The sequence below is a fragment of the Ictidomys tridecemlineatus genome, chromosome 7 (genome assembly GCF_052094955.1).
Source record: "Ictidomys tridecemlineatus isolate mIctTri1 chromosome 7, mIctTri1.hap1, whole genome shotgun sequence".
In the NCBI taxonomy this organism is placed as follows: Eukaryota; Metazoa; Chordata; class Mammalia; order Rodentia; family Sciuridae; genus Ictidomys; species Ictidomys tridecemlineatus.
The window spans coordinates 116285285-116299017 of record NC_135483.1 but is presented as its reverse complement, the minus strand read 5'-3'; the positions used below and the strand labels follow the sequence as shown (position 1 = coordinate 116299017).

Genomic DNA, 13733 nt, shown 5'->3' with positions numbered 1-13733 from the left:
AACCAGGTATTTGTGGTCTTATTGCAAGTCAGCATTTGCTACTAATAACGATGTAGGTGGACGTGGGCTCTGAGGAAGAAGGCCCTGAAAAGACATTTTTCCTTTTATGATTTCAGTTAAGAATGCAAATTGCACATCAGACTTTGAGGAATACTTTGCCAAAAGAAAACTGGAGGAACGCGATGGCCATGCAGTCAGCATTGAGGAGTACCTTCAGCGCAGTGACACAGCCATTATTTACCCAGAAGCCCCTGAGGAGCTGTCTCGCCTTGGCACGCCAGAGGCCAATGGGCAAGAAGAAAATGGTGAGGCTGTAATTCATTTTTAGCCACTACACTGACCTCTGCAGCTGTTACAATTACAAATGCACTACATGCCTGGGTGTTTACCTTAAAATTTGAAGAACAGCTGCAGAGGCATGGAATTTCATGAGCAAAGATTAGAACTGTAATTTTAGGGTATTGTGAAATTTTTTTGTCAGCAAATTTGTGTCATTTGTACATCCAATAAAGAACAAGAACAATTAGAGCCCATTTCTAAGAGATAAAAATATCTAAATGTATTCCTATCTTTCTGAAATATTTTACTTTTGAGAGAAAAAAAGTTTAGAAACACTGACCCTCACCTTTTGTTCTTCTCTATTAACACCTGAATAGCTCCTTCACACTGTGAATTTCTGAGTAATATGTGGCTAAAGCTTTCATAGAAGCTGTCAGTCACTTAAAAAGAATTTCCTCATTTATCAGCTGTTTAAATCCCCCCCTCCAAAAAAAAAAAAAAAAGCTTAAGTAATTAATTAATTTTCAGGCACGGTGTGAGCTGATTCCGACAAGTCTGTCCTGGGTGTGCAAGGGGACTGGTGTGCGAGGAGGCCGGGTGCAATGATGGCACTCTGGTGGAGCAGATTGCAGTGATTCCTGTCATACCATCCCGGGCAGTCAGCCCATTAGCTGCCATTGATTTACTGACCTTTTGGCCCGCTTCTCTCTCTCTCGTCTCTCGGCTACAGACCTGCCACCTGGAACTCCAGATGCTTTTGCCCAACTGCTGACCTGCCCCTACTGCGACCGGGGCTACAAGCGCTTGACATCACTGAAGGAGCACATCAAGTACCGCCACGAGAAGAATGAGGAGAACTTTTCCTGCCCTCTTTGTAGCTACACGTTTGCCTACCGCACCCAGCTCGAGCGGCATATGGTGACGCACAAGCCAGGGACAGATCAGGTGGGGGGTTGGTTTTAAGTGATTTCTTTCTATAATAACCCCTTAGAGAAACGATATTGCTTTGATTGGCAATCATTATTAATTTTTCATGGCATTTTGAAGATGCAGATCTTTTAATGGTAATAGCTTTAATTGAGGTCTAAATGATTTTTTGATGGTCTCTTCTAATATGATTTAATAGTCTTATGTTCACGATCGAATGAGTGTGTTAATTTCTAATTTAGAAATTTTATTTGCACTTTAACTTGACTTTAGTTTCATTTTTATGTTCCACAAAAAGTGAATGAAATTGTAGCATTTTAATTATACATTATTAAACATCTCAGCAATTTTAATTCCATTTTTCACCTACTTTTTCTTAGAATTTTTTTTAGTATAGAACCTAAGTCATAGTAAAACAAGTGTTTCTTTTCATTTGTCATATAACACTTTCAATCACTTAGCATATTTTTACGAGTTGCTACTAGTTTATGAAATCTATTTTAAGCAAAATAAAAAAGGAGTATGGCATATGTGTGTGTGTGTGTATATATATATATATATATAAAATAATTGGAATAATATTAAGATGTTGGGTGTACATTTTAAATGATCCCTTGTTGATGTGCACATTGGTAGCTAGATATGTTACAATTGTTCTGCTTCTTTTAACTTACTTGTTTTAAAAATAAGAATTCTGTTTTGTACAGGTAATCATAGCTTCTTAAATTCTTAAAATGACGGAATAGGATTGATTCACAGCATCCCTTAAATGTCTCAGCAAAATTGCTCTTTCTGTCCTCCTGGGAGAATTGACTCCGCAAATTGATATTATGATGTGTTCAGATGGTAACAGAAGTGGCGTATCATAAGTCACAATAACTGGCCCTACAGAACTGGAATTGCCCTATATAAGTTTGATACCATATCTGTTTTAAAAATGATTAAACATGATATTCTACATAAAATTCTTATTTTTCCTTATGGGCTTTATGTTCTTTGAATAAGGAAAATAGGAATCAGCAAACACAATCAAACAATGATTATAAAGCTACATTATGGAATTTTACTGTTTTAACAGGATAGTTCATATAAATCATTCCATTTACATCTGATTGGACTTGTCACCTGAATGTTTTTCAAAGATCAGTTATGAAAAATAATATGTTTGCATAGCTTCACTTATGTAACAGTCTTTCTTCCCTTGCTTCTATGCACAAAACTACAGGAAGAAAAAAAAAAAAGCAGGGGTAGGCCTAGATATTTATCTAGCATAACTGCTTTAAATTTCACATGCAGGAGTGTGATTGTGTTGGCGCATTATGAATGGTAGCTTTGGTGTTGAAAAGTCCCCTCATTTGCTCATGGCATTTACAATTAGTAAATTAAAATGATTGTATCATATTAACAGTGGCACAACTAAAGTTTATAGTAGTCCTCTGAGGGCTGTGGGGGGAGACAAAGCAGCTGTTGCTGTTTGTTTATGCAACTCAGCAACATATGAGCGCTGGTCCCTCAATGGCGCTCGGCGGGCTGGGCTCTGCTTGATCTTTGAAGGTTGCTGCTGTTTGAACAAACCTCCCTGTGTCCCATGTAACACCATCTGTCTCACTAGGAATGTGGGAAGATTCAGCACACCCTAGCAGTTGTCATACCGTTTCTGTGCTGTCTTTTTGCAAAAGGCTTTTGTGTCATTGCTGGTTGAAAAAGGCTGACCTCCTACCTTGAGCATCCAGAGTAGATGACTGTATTTTTTTTTTTTCCAGAATTCTAAGTCACACTGCTTTTTTCCCCCCTTGTTCAAAAAGGTCAGCTGTGTTTGATTATATCTACTGCTTTTAACTTGTCTTTTCAGCAAACTTTTTTTTCTTTTGGTCCCTACTCCTTTGCACACTACCTAAAAGGAAAATGAAAAGTCGTTGAAGTCTTTCCTACTAGCCTGTGATAGAACTGCTCAAGCAGTTATAACATAAGATGTTGTCTCTTACATTTAATAATGACACAAATCTGATAGGCAACACACCAGGAAAACAGGGTTTACATGTGCTCCTCGCACAATGAATGGAATATTTAAACATACTTACCATGTAACAAAAGTATTTATAGTCCACATTTTTTGTTGTCAATGTTTATGAGTTTTTGATGTGGGGATTTTATTTATTTTTTGCTCTTCTTTAAATTTCAGATTGCTTCATTATAAGAAAAACTTCTAACCTGATTCAGAAAGTTCAATAATATTTTGTTTTAATGTATGAGGCTTTCTTTATTTTTTCTTTTCCTTGCCTTTTTTTTAGACTATTATTAGGCAACATTTTTTTTCCTCAACAAAATTGTTTCATTCTAGCAAGGAATCTTTAGATTTTAGATCTTGCAGTAAACACAAAAAACCACAAACATCTTTACAATTATACCTTCTCAAGGGTCAAAGAAACATTCTGAAAAAGAGATGACAAATAATTGTAAAGCAAGTGTTTGGATGAGCATGTGAAAGCACTTTTTTTTTATTTGTTCCAATTTTATTACCAACATTATCACTTTTATTGCAACTCTGAAAGACTGGGCAGATAAATAAGCATGCACTCAAACCTTTTGGCCTGTCTGAAAAATAGAGGCCTTTTAAAAATATTCGTAACAAATTTTCTTTGTTCCTCCTGCACAAAACTGATGACAGTCTTTCTCCTTTTATAGCACCAAATGCTAACCCAAGGAGCAGGTAATCGCAAGTTCAAGTGCACAGAGTGTGGCAAGGCCTTCAAGTATAAACACCATCTGAAAGAACACCTTCGAATTCACAGTGGTGAGTAGCAGAGGTGCTGGCACTCACATTTGCATTGTTTTTTTTTTTTTTTTTTTTTTTTTTTTTTTTTTTAAAGAGAGAGTGAGAGAGGGGGACAGAGAGAGAGAGAGAAAGAGAATTTTAACATTTATTTATTTTTTTCTTAGTTCTCGGCGGACACAACATCTTTGTTGGTATGTGGTACTGCTGAGGATCGAACCCGGGCGGCACGCATGCTAGGCGAGCGCGCTACCGCTTGAGCCACATCCCAGCCCCCTGCATTGTTTTTAATAAAAGAAATTTTAAAAGATTACTTAAACTTTACACAGACCTGTTTGTAGCTTTTTGGAACTACCCATTTATTTAATAAGCTATGTGTACCTCATGATGAAGACTTATGGTACCACCCATAACCCTGTCTTATAAAAAGAAGAGGAATGCTTATTCTTCTTAAAAATTACAAAGGCTTTGATTTATTACTAAATCTAGAGGCTCCTTTTTGTCCTTCTAAAACCCTTTCTCCAGATTAAGTATTTCTGACCTGAAGAAAGTCAGCTGGCAAACTCTGAAGGCCACTCATTTTTGATACCTAAACATGAAAAAAAAAGTTGAAGAATTTTGGATAACAGCTTGTGTATGATAAATGCTCCTTGATTCCTGAGAACTGTGTATCACAGAACCATATCCTACCACTGAGATTTCTTCTTTATAACTAGTTTGATAGCTCTGCCAAGCATTTTATTACCAAATTGGATGCTATTCAAAGAACTAGTTGGATTGGTGGAATCAATGGAATCTCCACAGAGTTGATTAAAGCCATGACTACACTTCCCTTTAAATACTGTGACATCTTTATTGTGCTATTGACCACACATTAATCTGACACTCTGTTTAAATAGGAGGCTGCCGATGGCAAGACAAGATTTGGGATCTTAGCAGAAAAAGGCCTAGATAGCCTTCACCTTTCACTGCTAACATCTTGAATTATGTCCTCCAAGGGTAGATAAAGCCCAGAAGCGCTTATGGTCACATAATTCTAATCTAAGCACCTAGAATGTAGAGGAACCCCCATTGTGTTCTTTTCATTTGCTTTCACAGATTCTTGTCTCAGCAGACAACTGCAATTGTTACCTAATCAAGGAAATGTAACATTAATTTTAATTATCATTTTAGGTGAAAAACCTTACGAGTGCCCAAACTGCAAGAAACGCTTCTCCCATTCGGGTTCCTACAGTTCGCACATCAGCAGTAAGAAATGCATTGGTTTAATCTCAGTAAATGGCCGAATGAGAAACAATATCAAGACGGGTTCTTCCCCTAATTCTGTTTCTTCTTCTCCTACTAATTCAGCCATTACTCAGTTAAGAAACAAGTTGGAGAATGGAAAACCACTTAGTATGTCTGAACAAACAGGCTTACTGAAAATTAAAACAGAACCACTAGACTTCAATGACTATAAAGTTCTTATGGCCACGCATGGGTTCAGTGGCACTAGTCCCTTTATGAATGGTGGGCTGGGAGCCACCAGCCCTTTAGGAGTTCATCCGTCTGCTCAGAGTCCAATGCAGCACTTAGGTGTAGGGATGGAAGCCCCTTTACTCGGATTTCCCACAATGAATAGTAATTTAAGCGAGGTACAAAAGGTTCTCCAGATTGTGGACAATACGGTTTCCAGACAGAAAATGGACTGCAAGGCTGAAGAGATTTCAAAGTTGAAAGGTTATCACATGAAGGACCCATGTTCTCAACCTGAGGAACAAGGAGTAACTTCTCCTAATATTCCACCTGTTGGTCTTCCAGTAGTGAGTCATAATGGTGCCACTAAAAGTATTATTGACTATACATTAGAAAAAGTCAATGAAGCCAAAGCTTGCCTCCAGAGCTTGACTACTGACTCCAGGAGACAGATCAGTAATATAAAGAAAGAGAAGCTACGTACTTTAATAGATTTGGTCACTGATGATAAAATGATTGAGAACCACAACATATCCACTCCATTTTCATGCCAGTTCTGTAAAGAAAGCTTTCCTGGCCCCATTCCCTTGCATCAGCATGAACGTTACCTTTGTAAGATGAATGAAGAGATCAAGGCAGTCCTGCAACCTCATGAGAACATAGTCCCCAACAAAGCTGGAGTATTTGTTGATAATAAAGCCCTCCTCTTGTCATCTGTACTTTCTGAGAAAGGACTGACAAGCCCCATCAACCCATACAAGGACCACATGTCTGTACTCAAAGCATACTATGCTATGAACATGGAGCCCAACTCTGATGAACTGCTGAAAATTTCCATTGCTGTGGGCCTTCCTCAGGAATTTGTGAAGGAATGGTTTGAGCAACGAAAAGTCTACCAGTATTCAAATTCCAGGTCACCATCACTGGAAAGGAACTCCAAGCCGTTAGCTCCCAATAGTAACCCTCCCACAAAAGACTCTTTACTACCCAGGTCTCCAGTCAAGCCTATGGACTCCATCACATCACCATCTATAGCAGAACTCCACAACAGTGTGACAAATTGTGATCCTCCTCTCAGGCTAACAAAATCTTCCCATTTTACCAATATTAAACCAGTTGAAAAATTGGACCACTCAAGGAGTAACACTCCTTCTCCCTTAAATCTTTCCTCCACGTCTTCTAAAAACTCCCACAGTAGTTCATACACTCCAAACAGCTTCTCTTCTGAGGAGCTCCAGGCTGAGCCTTTGGACTTGTCATTACCAAAACAAATGAAGGAACCCAAAAGTATTATAGCCACAAAGAACAAAACAAAAGCTAGTAGCATAAATTTAGACCATAACAGTGTTTCTTCATCATCTGAAAACTCAGATGAGCCTCTGAACTTGACTTTTATCAAGAAGGAATTTTCGAATTCAAATAATCTGGACAACAAAAGCACTAACCCAGTGTTCGGCATGAACCCATTCAGTGCCAAACCTTTATACACAGCCCTTCCACCACAAAGCGCATTTCCCCCTGCCACTTTCATGCCGCCAGTCCAGACCAGTATCCCTGGACTACGACCATACCCGGGGCTGGATCAGATGAGCTTCCTACCACATATGGCCTATACCTACCCAACTGGAGCAGCTACCTTTGCTGAAATGCAGCAAAGGAGAAAGTACCAGCGGAAACAAGGATTTCAGGTAATGAGATGAGATTTTTTTGCTCTGAAGAAAGGAGATGAAAATTATTTTTGGGCTAGGGATGTAGCTCAGTGGTAGAGCACTTGTTTACTAGTGTGATGCCCTAGGTTTGATCCCCAGTACCACAGACATTAAAAAATTATGTAGATTATGTGCACAAAGGAAAAAAATCTCAGTAACAAATATCAGGAGAAATAGAAAAGACTCTTAAAAAAGAATGTGAACCTAAAACTAAGTGGGTTAGAAAGCAAATAGATGAAAGTAGAACACAGTGCTCTATCTGTAAGCACAGTTGCTATTAAAATAAATAAGAAATGTAAACGTTTTTGAGGTTTATTTAGATTGACTCACCTGCTTTTAAAAAATGTATATTGATAACAATTCTTTGGCAGGACTTACCTAGGTCCTAAAAGTTAAAGTTTATAGCACTCATTCACTCTTAAAGATGTTTGCAGTTTTCAAGTAAAACATCAATAAATTTGAAATATACTATATTATAGTGAAGAGTTTATTTTGAAGAACATTTAAAAAATATTTTGTATATTCCACATGACTTATTACCTGTTCTTTAAACTACTAAATAATTATGTTGTTTTTTTTTTTCAAATACAAAAGCAGGTACATTTTAGCATTATGCAGTCTAATTCCTGTTTGCAAAACAGGAGCATAAGTGGCAGTACACCTCTGTAACAGCTGTTCCAGTATTCCAATTTACAGTACATCTGCCCTCTTTGTAAATGTATTTAAGCCTATTTAATCTTCTCTAATATTAATTAGTGCAAACGTAGTCTAAGAAAACTGAACTGTGGGCTAGCAAATGGAAATGTATGTTATCATGCAAGTTTGCACTCCTTTGGATCAAGACAAAATAAATATCAAGAAATTTAATAATTTACTGATCCACATTCATTATTGCTCAATGCTGAAGGCTGTTTTAACATAGATAGAACATTGATAAAAAGTGTTATTAATATTCCCTATTTCAAATTAGAAAATTAAATATAAAAATATAGCTTGAGGCTTTTAGTTGGTAGACATACATTTAAATAGATTGCATAATAATAACATTTTGTACCTAAATATAAAATTCAATTAAAATGGAGTTTCTACAGCTACAGATCATTTCTAAAGTAAAGCATGCTGGAAAAAACACAAATTCTGATGGTGAGTGTTCACCCATGGATATTTCCTGGCATAGAAAAAGAAGGATTTTAGAAAAATTTATGTTTTTTCCACTTTCAGGGCTGACCGTTTCTATCCTTGGAAAATAGTAAGCTCTACCATTTAGGGCAGAGAAGGCTGATATTTTTCTTGAAATGTGAGGCTTCATATATTGTTCAGGAAAAATAACTTCTTTAAAAAACAAGATCGATAAATAGCGGACATTTTTTAGGTTTTCCAAATGTCAGCCTATGCAGAGTTGTTTGGTGTAAACACAAAGAGAAAAAGACTGTGTTGAACTATGTGATTATATCACAGGGAGAATTGCTTGATGGAGCACAAGACTACATGTCAGGCCTAGATGACATGACAGACTCCGATTCCTGTCTGTCTCGAAAGAAGATCAAGAAGACAGAGAGTGGCATGTATGCATGTGACTTATGTGACAAGACATTCCAGAAAAGCAGTTCCCTTCTGCGACATAAATACGAACACACAGGTATGAGTGACTTTGACTAGCTAGTTAGAGCTTCCCGGCCTGCTGTACATTTCATAATATTTAATGAGTACACTTGTGCAACATAAGATGTAGCATATGCTGATACCTTCAACAAGGAAGAAATAATGCTTTTGCCTAGCTCAGTAGGACTTTTTGTTGCTTGTTTATTGGATCATTCATGTGTTTATGAGTGTGCTTGTCTTCATATCTTTCAAGTTAATCTGTAAAACAAATTTATAAGTCACGGCAAAGGAATATTTAAATGGCCAGGACAATGAAATGACATGACTCAGCCTAGTTATTGAAAATATTTTCAAATTCTTAAACTGTGATGAACATTTGTATGTAAAAATGTAACATTAAATCTAGTCAATCATGTATTAGTTTTATCACCCAAACATCAAGTAAGCCACAGTTTGGGGGTGATTTTGTTTGGTTCTTATAAATTGACCACATTTGGAATCAACTAAAAGTGTTAGTATCATAAGAGAAAGTAAAAGATCAAATGAGTTACTTCGTCTACTTATATTTGGAAGACTAAAGTTTGCTTTCTAAATTTAATTAGTTTATTTTCAATTAATGCATCACTAATCAGGAACAATTAATTGCAAAGAGTTGACAAGACAGTAGCCTCGTTTGTCCCTATGAGTAAAGAGATAGTTGGATAATTAAAAAAAAAAAAAAAAAGAAAAGACAAAGTACCAAAATATAAAGCAATAGTATTTCCCCCAATCCATGATCTATCTGATTTGCAGCTCTGTGGCTGAGCTCTGCCTCTGTCCCGCCTTCCCTTCTCCTCTTCCTACCCTGAATAGAACACTCAGTCTCCTCGCAGTCCTATCCAGTTCTTCTCTACTAGAAATCTACATCTTGTACTAGCCGTGGATAAGGAAAGGAAGAGTGTAAAATCTCAGTCCAATTATTGGAAAGGGAAAAAAGGGGGTGGGGAGAATGTTGAAAAACATTTCACATTAAACCATTTTAATACGGAGTGGGAAAAATCAACCTAAAATTAATGGTTTGGGGGAGAAAAGTGACAAGGCAAAAAAGAACAGGACTGTGAGTAGTTCCTGTTTTATTTTAACTGCCTACATACATGGTCCCCTGTTGGATGTTGAGAGCTGTCCTTAGGATACACTTGTACTCATCAGCATGCCTCAGTCCTCACTGGGCATGTGTTGGAGTCAGCAAAAGGAACCGGAATCAGGCTGAGAGTTTCAATAAAGATAGATGAGTTCTGTCAATCAAATGATGAGAGTATTTGTGAAGAGCACAAAACTGATAAATAACTGCTCTTACTCCAACCAATCCAGTTTTCTTTTCCCCCAATGATCTGATATTCCTTGTTATTATTTTTAAAGTTCAATTAATGACACTTTGAAGACAATCCAAATCAATAGCAAATCCAGACAGCTCTGATAGTCAAGTGATATGTATAAAATGTCAAAAGTTTCCTACATTTGTCTTTTATCATAGATATTTTCTTTCGTACTAAGTCCTATTTAGGCATTTAGAGAATAAAGATATTTTCGTACCTGAATTTACTTTCATATTTTAATCAACCTCAAATATATTTTGTATTTCATTGTTCAGCAGCATTAGGCACTTCACTGAAGGCATCTTTCCTTCTCTGAATCGTTTTATTATATGACCATATGCAAACTCTATCATTTACTACATGGTGAGTGCAAAACTTTTATTTTAGTGAGGGCTATCATACAGATTGACATCCAGTCAATATAATTATTTCCTATAAAGTAGATAGTCTGTAACTCCCATAGCTATATAGCTAATTGAGAGACCCAAAAGTTGACAAACAAATTAATGAACTAATTTAAAAAATAACGATTTTAAAAAGTAAAATGTCCAAGTTTTTTAAGATGTGAGATCTGCTGCCAGAAACATTGCCTAGCAACAGGATGCTAACCATCCAATGGTTTCTCTAAAGTTGTGATTAATTATCCTTCGGTCAGCTTCCCAGCTTGTCAAGTTTCCAGTGTGTTAACTTTTTGGTCTCTTGGCCAAACATCTCATGACATTACTACTGTCAGTGTATTAGGTTCCATGCAAGTGAAGTTCTTTATGAATTTTCTATCACTAGGATATGTGTGGAAATACAGTCCATTTTCCTATTCTTATTGGGCTCCACCAGCCTTTGTGTTTGTTTATATTAATCAGTAGTAATATTTTCAGAATGAATTAATATGAATATTGTAAGTGAGAACATTCTTGGGGTTGATTGATTCTAAGTTTGGGAAATGAAGTTGAATTGTCATTTGATTTTTATGTGTTGATTATGAATGTGTCATTGATAAAGTGTGTTTGTTATATCTGTCTACAATTTTACATATAGAATTTTTTAAATTAAAAAGAATATTAAGAGCTACTTATTCTTAGGACCTGTGCTCTTTTGCCTCAACCTATTTTAATTTATTTCCTAGGCAGATACCAAAGTTATATGTATTGCTTACTCATTCTTATCAATGGCTTATTGCTTACTTGCTTTCTTGGGATCTGGGACTGGGTCAGAGAAAGGAAAAAATATGTAAATGTTGAATTTAATAGGATTAATTATCATAAACAAGGACTGTAAAATAAAAAACTGGAACTCCTGTTAGGCACTGTCAAGAGCTCATTTGTACTCCACTGAAATTTAATCTGACATTTATTGAGTTCTTTTTCTGATGAGACATTGTTGTAGGTGCTTTAAAATCCATCTTATTTAGAAAAGTCATAAAAAATCTTTCTACTTTTGAGTAAAGTCTAAGTTTTAAGTAAATCATTAGTCAATTCTGTATCTCAGTTATATGATATTTTTTTCATACCACAAACCTTCCCCTTATTGTTAACTTCAGTTATCATTCTAGCTGTGAGATGAATCATGAGCCTAGATATTAGAGGAAAAAACCTTACCTTAAAAAAGTTTCGATTCACCCAGTATCAATTTGGATGTTTTTCTGAATCTTGCTCATGTGGAAATTTAATTCTAGGACATCTATTTTTGAATCAGGTAAACCAATCAAACATGTTAAAAAGAGATGAATGTCCAAGTCAGTTTCTATTTAAATTGAATTTATTAAAGACTTAATAGTGAAACATCTGGAGATTAGTAGATTATTTAGTATAAGGTACATGTCAAAACTCTCACTGATTCCTAGATTCTATACTTTGTATGGCATCATAGCTGAACATTTTTTTTCTTTCAGTTAGTCAGTTCATAATGCAGAATTAATTTATTTCTATTATGAGAATTTTATTGAACAAATTTTCTGAAAATTGTAACCATAGAATAGTGATATGATGGACTGCAGGTTTAGCAGGCATCTCCCGGCTTTTCTAACAGATCTTGAAACTTGTACTCACTGGTGAGTGCTTGTACTCTCTCAAAACACTGCTCTGTGGTTTGTTTCTTGGGAAAAGAGAGAGCCATGTCGACTGTAAAGTTCATTCAAAATGATTCACACATTTTCTCCATGAAGTGACCTAACAGGTTGACCTTTTTGTGCTTCTGAGCTCATGAGACATTAATTATCCAAAAGAAGTTGCAGGGCAATTTTGCCCATGCACGGTACTACAACTAAAGCACCAGCTAATTTTTCATATACAATTTCTTTTCTCTCCATTCAGATTTATTCCTTCCATGTACTTTGCCCCTGATGCATGCATCTTGCTAAAATCTGGGAAATTATTGAATATGTACTAATGAATAAGAATAAAAACATCTAATATTAACTGAGTGCTTACTATGAAATCCTTGTGCTGAACATTGTACAAACATTGTCTCCTTTATTCCTATGGCCAGCCCACAAGTTAGGTCCCCCAAAAGATCTTCCTTTCCCTTCAAAAACCCTGATCCTCAGAGGTTAACATACCTGAGACCTCATCACAAGCAATTGTAAAAGGTGGATTTGAACCCAATCAGATTCCAGAACACATCTCCCCTATTGAATACTGTGCCATCCTGTCCCAATGGATGAATTACTTAGTGCTACAAAAACATCTTATCCTTTCTCCCAGAAGTATCATTTCTTTAAAAATACAAGTAGACACAAGAGAGACCAAATTCATAACATAGCAACTTGAAGTTCCCTGGAAGGCACAAAAATCTCTTTTTTCTCAAATACACTTCTGCTTCCTTTACATTACCTTCCCACCATGGTGGTCTCATCAAATAGAAAAGCATGCCATCTCTCCAAACTCTTGGCACTCTATTGGATTTCTCTGTTATCCAGTTTACTTCATTCAAAGCATCTTTTTGCAAAAGTTAAAGAATGGTATTTGTGGAGTTTCAATTAGATTTGTTTTCTTCAGACTCTTAACTGCCTTGAAATAAGGTAGCACAATTTTTTAAATTTCCAATACAGCTAATAGTCACCAAAAAATAGATTTTTATTTTTTCTTATAGGTAAATAACTTATTCCTACTTAAATGTTATACCTTACCACATTAATCATCACTAAATTGATATCAGACATTCTAGTAAAATAAGGATCATTAATGAAACAACACATAGCATTCTATAGCATTTTCTAAATAGTGGCAAGCCTGAAGGCATTCAATAACATTATTAAAGATATTTGATTACTAATTGAGATTATATATCACCATATAACTGAACACCTGAAGTGTGTAGAATGGGTTCCTAATCTTTAATATGACACTTAGCAAATGAAAATGGGGTTAAATCTACTAATGCTACCTTTTAATTTAATTTGCTGAAATGCATGTTTGTATTAGGAAATAGAAGCCCACAGCTTCATGTATGATACAATAGTGTTCTCCGTGACACTTTTCTGACTTTAACTCTTGAGCATCAGGCTGATAATTTTTTTTTGTCAGTTCTATTTTGGAAATAAACTTTTAAGTATGGCAGCTATGGAAGGTGTTGAAGGCATTCCAGTGCTATTTGTGGCCTGGAATCAACCAGATGTGTTTAGGCTTGGCACTGGTT

General features: G+C 36.0%; 1 protein-coding gene across 5 annotated transcripts in view; it reads left to right on the top strand.

The window, feature by feature from the left end:
* Window positions 1-13733, top strand: part of Zeb2 (zinc finger E-box binding homeobox 2) — a 131740-nt gene that overhangs the window by 111651 nt on the left and 6356 nt on the right. For 4 of the 5 annotated variants that reach the window (XM_005315824.5, XM_078017344.1, XM_021720117.3 and 1 more), the window contains 5 exons: window positions 117-305; window positions 1010-1224; window positions 3892-4000; window positions 5153-7122; window positions 8602-8782. In XM_005315824.5, the coding sequence (XP_005315881.1) occupies window positions 117-305; window positions 1010-1224; window positions 3892-4000; window positions 5153-7122; window positions 8602-8782 (2664 nt within the window). Of the gene's footprint in view, window positions 1-116; window positions 306-1009; window positions 1225-3891; window positions 4001-5152; window positions 7123-8601; window positions 8783-10375; window positions 10464-13733 lie in introns of all 5 variants that reach the window. The other variant, XM_040294276.2, reaches the window with a different exon arrangement.